The 8,747-nt window shown below is 42.2% G+C and overlaps 1 protein-coding gene across 1 annotated transcript in view; it reads left to right on the top strand.

The window, feature by feature from the left end:
• Nucleotides 1–4,243, top strand: part of si:ch211-1i11.3 (mitogen-activated protein kinase kinase kinase 5) — a 52,338-nt gene extending 48,095 nt beyond the window's left edge. The window contains exons 26-28 of the mRNA XM_063199123.1: nucleotides 1–43; nucleotides 560–636; nucleotides 1,966–4,243. The exon at nucleotides 1–43 is cut by the window's left edge and continues 31 nt beyond it. Coding sequence (XP_063055193.1) covers nucleotides 1–43; nucleotides 560–636; nucleotides 1,966–2,062 — 217 coding nt within the window. The 3' untranslated portion in view covers nucleotides 2,063–4,243. The remainder of the gene's footprint in view (nucleotides 44–559; nucleotides 637–1,965) is intronic.
• The last annotated feature ends 4,504 nt before the right edge of the window (nucleotides 4,244–8,747 follow it).

The following is an 8,747-nucleotide window of genomic DNA, read 5'->3' as shown; positions in this document are numbered from 1 at the left end:
CTGGTTGAAGTGTGTTCCAGTGGACCAGGACACCATTGATACCGTGAGTAAAATGAATTGTACAATTTGGGGGTGCCTTGGTCTATATCTGTAAAGAAACTGGCTGAGTGGTCGCTGTAGGATCACTTATTCAAAACAAGTATTTGTAGGAGTTGATGGTAACTTAATCTTCGTTAATCTACGCCTCCACACAGGACTCCACCTTCTCAACTGGATAATTAACCTACTCTATTTGTTTGTTTGTTAGTCTTTCTGCACTTTGGAGTTCACCAGAACTGTCATTTCACTGCAAGCTAGCCTACAAGGTTACGGTTGTATGTGACAAATAAATTACTCTTACCCTTACTTACTCTTAACTTCCTTTACACACATCATAATAAGTGGGGCAGCAGGGTAGTGGCTTATAACAGACTGAAAAATATCTTCTGCAAGTGCTACAATTAATCATTTTGTAACACATCATTTACTGTATATCTAAATTTGCTTAGTGCTGGTCCACTGATGAAAGAAGGGAGTGAATTTTGTTTTGAATGTGTTTCGGTATGTGTTCTTTTTGCAGCTTGTTGCTCACAAGTTCACGTTGGATAATGTTCTCCGCACCGCCACCAGAGACGATCTGAAGTACTGCAACATAAAGTAAGCCTCTTTCAGCAGACTGACCTGGCTAATCTTTTAATATGAAAAAAAAACCCCAATGCATTTGAAAGTGAAAGTTAGTCCCATGGGTCATTGTGATCACACTATCACAGTAGACATCACACACTGTATGACTTCTGCATTCAATTCATCACACATTAGAGAGCAGCCATGATTGTCACATGCAATAATGCATGAACGTTGTTGCATGTGTTACATAAGATTCGGTCAAGATGGATCATGACTCTATTAGTGCTATTCCATCTGCAATAGTTTTTTTTCTGCATTATTTATGTGACATTATATTGAACTGCCTCTGTGTATGAACTATTCTATGCTAATACGCCCTTGCCTTGTACACACCATTGTTAGCTAATTTTAAGATTGTTTGATATTCATTAACAATGAGGTCATTTTATGTATTAAATTATTTAACCCATTGTAGCCTGGAGACACATATACGCTGCATTCAGGTTCTTGAGATTTGAGGGGTTTTTATTTACAATGTGGGTATGTTAGAGCTGAATGAACACACTCTAATGCAATGTGAGGGTCCTAGCTTTTAAATGCAACTTATTTTATGTTTTTATGTGCTTCGGAGGCTGAGATATTTAGGATTTAATAGGCAGAGGGCACCCTTTCCCAAAAAGGGTTTGGGCTAAAATGGGTTAAATAAATGCCTGAATAACACCTTATTGCATAGATTGTAGGACTTTCTTGGATATGGACATCAGGGCCTCAGGGTATCTCCCGGTGAAATCTCTTTCCTTTGTGCATGCATATTCATCACCTCAGCCATTTTAATTATTCTTATCGAATTACAATTTTGCATTTATATACAGTATGTGAAGGAGTAGACCTGCATATTCATGTACCATCTTGAACTATGTTACATAGCCAGGAGCATAATCTATTCAGCATGCCACTACATTATAGTGGTGTAGTAGAGGATATAGTAGAATTACTGCATTGACACATTCATTTCTCTTTCATTTGTATTTAATTTTGGACTCCGAAGAAGGTGAAGCAACACCGAAACGTTGGTCGGGTGTGCGCACAAAATAAAGTCTTGAAAAGTGTGCTCCAGCTTCTCCTTTCCACACATTAATTTCTCTTTGGTATTAGTGAAGTAACTCTAATCTACTCTTCTCTACTCTTCTCAATACTAGCATTTCACCTTGACATGATAAACTCACAACTTTTTGAGTAGTGTGTTATCACTTCTTAGTCAATGAAACCCTTAAGAAGGGAAGGGGAAATCTGACACACTTTAAAACAACTCCAGAGCTCTTAAGTTTCCTAATGCTTCCTGTTTCCTGCTCCCTGCAGGGGTGGCATGCTGTGTCGTATCTGGGCGGCCGTCTCCAAACACAGGCAGTCCCGCCTCAGCACCCACACGGAGGAGAGCGAGGACACCATCCTGTGAGCCTGATTGATGCTCTCTGAGTCACATCCACACATACATTCCTGCTGCCTTCATGGATCCAGTCATGGATCATAGGGGAGTTTTACACCATCATCCTCAATGTCAAGGATTATGAATTACACCTCTCTGTGAGTCTTGATCTATGACTAATGTCCGCACTCATGCCTTCCTGGCTCTGTGGATCATAATGGTTTCATACCATCCTATGAGTCCGAGTCATTTCCACACACGTTCCTGACTGAAAGCCATTGGTCTAGCGCAGTGTTTCCCAACCAGGGGTACGTGTACCACTGGGGGTACGCGAGCACACCTCAGGGGGTACGCGGGAAAATGTAATAATAACAAATATATTGACTGTAGTCACATTGGGATAGAGCAACAGAGCATGAGTGAGGGCGAGGGGGTACATGTCATATGACAAAATGGCTTAGGGGGTACACAGGACAAAAAAGGTTGGTAAACAATGGTCTAGCGAATGATTATGTCCTACCACACCATCCTGTGAGACTCACATCCACCCACAGATTCTCCTTGTGGTTCCTGCCTTCATCCCTCTGGCCAAGGATGGCACAGTGGGTCTACACCATTATGTCAAGGTCACCTTAGCCGTGAGTCACCTTTGCAGGCTTTCCTGCCTTCACACCATGGATAGAGCCAAGGACCATTTCGGTGCATGTTTCAGTAAATATTGAATTCAGCCCGTGACTACATCCCAGATTTTGACTTTTGCCCACTTTGAATTTTATTTTTTTACGCCCCTGTTTCACACCACTGTCTCAGTCACCTCAGATCTCACCTGTGAGTCGCGTCAACAAACGTTCTTGCCGCCATACATTACCGTGGATGTAGCCGAGGACCGTTGGAAAAGATCATTGGTCCTTCTGCATGATTACTGGCTGGTCCAGTAAGATGGACGTGTATAGTACGTCTGTCTTTCCTCGCCCCAACATAATATCTCATTCTAAGAGTCATTTTTTTGTTATTACTGACAACCTATCTAATGACTAGATGGACTTTCATCACTATCATGTTGTTACTGCTCAAATCATGTTTTGGAAGGCATGAAAGGGTGTACCACCATGTTCAATATTTGAACAACTTTTGGCCGGTCAGTTTTGGATTCAACGGCGATATTTGTACAAACCGAAAAGACGTTGAGGAGGACAGTTGATTCATATATAGGATTTATATTCTATATTTTTTATTGGGGACATTTGGAGATAATTAGCTTTTACTTTATTGAGTAGTGTAGAGCCCTGGTGTAAAGTCTTAATCCTGTCCTCAATTACAAGGCCAAGTCAAGATAAAACACTTGCAATATAATGCAGTACCTCTTTTTAATATGCAAAATGATTCAGCAATCTTGAGCTGTGGGGCAGCCGTGGTTAAAGAGTTGGGCTTTAGATCAGGGGAGCATTTCTCAAAACCAAAGTTCCTTACTACATTAGCTACTTTGTTGTTTTCAATGCATTTTCCCATTGGCAACTACCGAAGTTGCTAACAGGCTAACAACTTCTCTTTTGAGAATTGCACCCCACGGTTGCAGGTTTGAATCCCATTGTAACCAATATCCTGTACTTCAAATAACTATGTTGCTTTGGATTAAAGTGTCAGCTACTGTAAATGTGATGTAATTTAATGTAATGCTGTTAATAATTTTTTGTGATAGTATATGTACATTGTTCAGATTTTTACATTTCTATGTGAGTTATTAGGGTAAAGATGGGTACAATGCTCTCATGCTTCGTCTATGTACAGTATATAAAATAAACTCTAATAAACAACTAACAGACGAATCAATGATTCAGAAAGAAATGCGTGCTGTATTTCTGTAGCAGTTGCAGAATTGGTGCATTTCACATATTGTACCCAGACTATTCAGAAGTGTGTTATCTGCAAAATGATTTTTGTGAGTTCATCATACACATCTGAAGAACAGGTGACGTCTGAAGAAGGGTGTTCACCCGAATCGTTACGTAAAACTAAAAAAAGTGGTAGCCCAAAAATCCTGATTAAAGCGAACTTTTTCATCTTTATTTACAGGTGTACAATGTAATATTTTTTTGTAGTTTATTTCCAGAATTCATACTGCCCATTCACAAATGTTACCTTTTTCATGAATACTTACCACCACCACCACCAACCATCTAAGTATTCAAAATCGCTCTATTCATGCATGAAAAGGGGGATCTTCCTTCTCCATAGTCCGCCATTTTGAATTTCGAGAAATTGACATTTTTAGCTGCAAAACGTACTGTACTTTGTTTATACTAGTAATAATGGTTATTATTTAGTAAATATTCATTAAAAGATCAAATTTGGTAATAGGCAGCTCAGTTTTAATGAGCAGCATAGTTTAAGTATCCATTCTGGCCACATTCTACACAGGGCACCTTTAAACAGTTCATCACACAACCATGAACTTTACCACAGTTGGCTATTTGTGAGCTCTGTTGTTTTGAGTAGTGATACAGATACAATCGATCAGGGGTTCAGGAGGCAGGCATGTGTTTACATCATCACATCCAGATGCTGTTTTTGAAATAACACCGTTGCGAAGATCCTAGGTATAGCAGATGAATCCAAACATCCAAAACGAAATCCACACAGACAGTGGAGCAACAGCTGGGTCAGATTAGGCCATTTGAGATTGTTTTGGATCTGTTTTGGATGTTGGAATGAGATGAACATCTTCTGTTTTGCATGTGTTTTATTAGACAAAGAAAACTTAGAGACAAGTTTCACATAGACTTTCTCAGGATTGCATGGTCCATTCTGTTCTTTACAGTAAAAAGCAAGATTGAAGCCATTGTGTAAGGCTTCCAAAACAGGTAGGCCTACAACTAAACGCATGTTTAAAAGCTACATCAAAGCCATTGTATGTTGACTGTATTACATACTGTATCATCCACATACTTAAGTCTTGTATACCACGTTCTGTTTGCACAGTGGTCGTGTCTACTTGAGTCTACAGCTGAGGTATTCAGGTCAAAGTTGTTTGGGAAACAGAGTTGAAGTGTGTGTGTGTGTGTGTGCGTGTGTGTGTGTGCGCATGCTCGTGCGTGCATGTCTGTGTGTAAAAGTCAACCTTGCGGGCAGATGTACGATCTAACACTAAGAAACAGTTGTGTGTTGAGCGCAGGCAGGCTTCACATTCCACTCGTGCTTCCCCAACTCTGTTCACACTGTTGACGTCACCCTGGAGACCAGCGTCGCCTAGGAGACCAGTGTTTGTTGTCTTCCTGCTGCTATCCTGACCGGGACGTCCCAGAATGACGTGCTGTCTCCACTTCCCACACTGACTTCACAGGACACTGATCCAGCGGTGAGTGTGTCACCATCAGCACTGCACTTAGCTGTGGATGAATTGAAGCATTGTGTATTATTGGACGGTGAAAAGTCAGCCTGTGGCTAAGTAGACCTATAGTATCATTTTCAGCCAAAGGAGGTGAGTTCACTCCCATCCAGGGGCGGAGCAGAGGTGGGGGCATAGGGGCCAGGAACCCGCGGCCTCACCACTTGGGGGGGCCCCCTGCCTGTGGCTTTCGATTGCCAAACATCTTGTAGGGGCCCCATTCTACGATATTTCGTGGGCCCAACGCCTCTGACACATCTCCCGCCCCCCTGTCCCAATACCAGTGCTCCGCCCCTGCTCCCATCAGAAGGAAGGTGGGGTCTACTACAGCAGGATGTGATGCATAAGGAGATTGGACAGGGCCACCCACAAGTACTGAGCGCAACACACCCCGCCCCAGCAACCCATGTCATTCATGAGGATTACTTAATATTACTTACTAGGATTACTTACTTATATCTTAAAAAAAGAAAAAAAAGAAGCATGATGGGGTTGATTGAAGTAGACAAGAGTCATGCCACCCCACCCACCCCCACAGTTGTTTTTGACCTTGACATTTGACCTGATTTTGCCCACAATATAATGGCGTCATTGCTCACCTCTCTAAATCGTATCAGTAGGTTTCTGTTACTTGTAGATTGGTAACACTCTCACACACACACAAACCAAACCACTTACCCTCTCTAGACTACAGGACAGCGTAACAATGAAAACTCGAGCTTGATGTACCATTTATTAGTATTCTGGCCACACAATCACTTGCTCTCTTGAATGGGAAGCTTTTCAGGTTGTTGTTCATGCTGCAGATGCACCCACCCACCAGGTGAGGGAGCTATAGTACACAGAAGAACTGTCTTCACGCCATAGTGGGTGCCTCTACTTATGCAGCCAGTGTGCTACTAGGTTAACGGGCAGGAGAGGAGAGTTGTGTGTGTGTGAGAGTGAGTTTCTATTAAACACTTTTGACTCTTTCGCTGTACTGTGTGTGTGTGTGTGTGTGTGTGTGTGTGTGTGTGTGTGTGTGTGTGTGTGTGTGTGTGTGTGTGTGTGTGTGTGTGTGTGTGTGTGTGTGTAGCTTTAGCTGTAGATGTAGCTGTAGCTGATAAGCAGCTAAGGGTTTGACCCGAGCGTGCCCCTCTGTCTGCCAGCCAGCTGCCTGTGGAATGTGACCCTGCTGGCTCCACAACGCAGCACACACCCCTCCCAGCAGTCCCCAGTAATGTATGTAACGCAACACACACACACACACACACACACACACACACACACACACACACACACACACACACACACACACACACACACACACACACACACACACACACACACACACAGGCTCTCTCTCTCTCACACACACAGGCTCACACACAGGCACACACACACACACACACACGCACGCACGCACGCACGCATGCACACACGCACACACACACACCACCCCTCTCATTACTCAGTGCTGTATGTAATGTACACATTTACTGTACACATGAAGCAGCCATCCCAGTCTTCAGGATGCAATGCAACTCAACACTCTTGCACCGAAATTCCTCCAATTTTCTTCAAGTATGACACTATACTGTTTGCATTAGGTTTCAGGGAGCCACAGTAGAAATGACTTGCATTTTTGAAGAGTGTGTGCCTTATTTTCATTCAGTAGAACACACACACACACACACACACACACACACACACACACACACACACACACACACACACACACACACACACACACACACACACACACACACACACACACACACACAGACAAACACACACAGACACACACACACACACAGTAGGAGACACACCTAGGTGTTCCACTCTGTCATCATCCTGACCACACCAAAGCCATGCCAGGAGAGAGGAGAGGAAGATGATGCAACACATTGTCATCCCATGATGAGGCCATGAGAGGTAAGTATGAGTAGAGCCAGTGGTGTAGTCTATGTAGAATGCGGGTATACGGAGTATACCCACTTCTAAATTTTAGGGATTTCAGTATACCCACTTAAAATTGATTGATCCATTGTTTTGAATAGCAAAAATATATACAGTATACCCACCATAAAAAAAGTAGACTACACCCCTGAGTACAGCAACAGTTGGAAAGCCTCTACAACGGATAGCCAATGGGGTCAAATGTACATTTCTTCATCCCTCTGTGAAAACGTCCACTGATTTGTAGCCTGTGAGTGTGAGGAATACACAGGAGCGTTAGCCTACTTACTAGACAAACCCACCTGGCAGCAGAAAAACATTTTAATATAGTATAAACTATATATTTCTTCAAATACTTTTCATCCTAAAGCAAACATTTGTATAGATAGTGTATGTGTAAATATTCTTTTCATGTTATAGTCTGTCTAGCCACACTATAGGACTGTAACTTTACTGCCTTTTATGACTGTGGTCGGTCACTTCACTGAATTTAGGACACAGCTGGAAGCCCCTTCCTCCCTGTGTTTCAATCTGTGTGTCAACGATAGAACATCTGGTCATATACTGTAGATTGTTACTATTTACAATATTTGGTAGGCTACTTTCACAATGTCTATATTATATCTCTTTTGTCTATACAATTGTGAGTTGGTGTTCTTATATGGATAGCTTCATATTGCTATGGTAAGACACAGTGGTGTAGTCTACGTAGAACGCAGGATACGGAGTATACCCACTTCTAAATTTCTGGGATTTCAATATACCCACTTAAAATTGATTGCTCATTGTTTTGTATGGCACACATATATACAGTATACCCACTTCAAAAAATGCTCAAATATACAGTATAATCACCATTAAAATGTAGACTACACCACTGGTAAGACAGCATATACAGTGTACACGGCGGGTGTAGTTTAGGAAGCACTGCCATTTCCTAATCCTGTACATATGGATTTTTGACAATTAAACTGCCACAAGTTTGCCCGGAAGGAAGGAAGGAAGGAAGGAAGGAAGAAAATACTTACAGGCTCGGAAGGCTTCTTTGATTATTCTTTCCGGCGCATTGAATGCATACTCTCTCTCTCTCTCTCTCTCTCTCTCTCTCTCTCTCTCTCTCTCTCTCTCTCTCTCTTTCTCTCTCTCTTCTTTGATTATTCTTTCCGGCGCATTGAATGCATACTCTACATGGCCGGCATCCTTAGCCTACAGAAACTAATTTCGGAGAGGTCAACGACAACCCTGGCCGAGGTTGAATGTGGAAAATACTGCAGGGGACTGTTACTCACACTCTCCCTCACTCTCCCCTTGAGACGTTGACATACTCCGATTTAAGCTGTATGCACTGTGTACAGCTGCATGAAATAATGTAATATATAATCCTATAATTAT

The sequence above is a fragment of the Engraulis encrasicolus genome, chromosome 5 (genome assembly GCF_034702125.1).
Source record: "Engraulis encrasicolus isolate BLACKSEA-1 chromosome 5, IST_EnEncr_1.0, whole genome shotgun sequence".
Lineage (NCBI taxonomy): Eukaryota > Metazoa > Chordata > Actinopteri > Clupeiformes > Engraulidae > Engraulis > Engraulis encrasicolus.
This window is presented reverse-complemented; position numbering and strand designations above follow the sequence as displayed.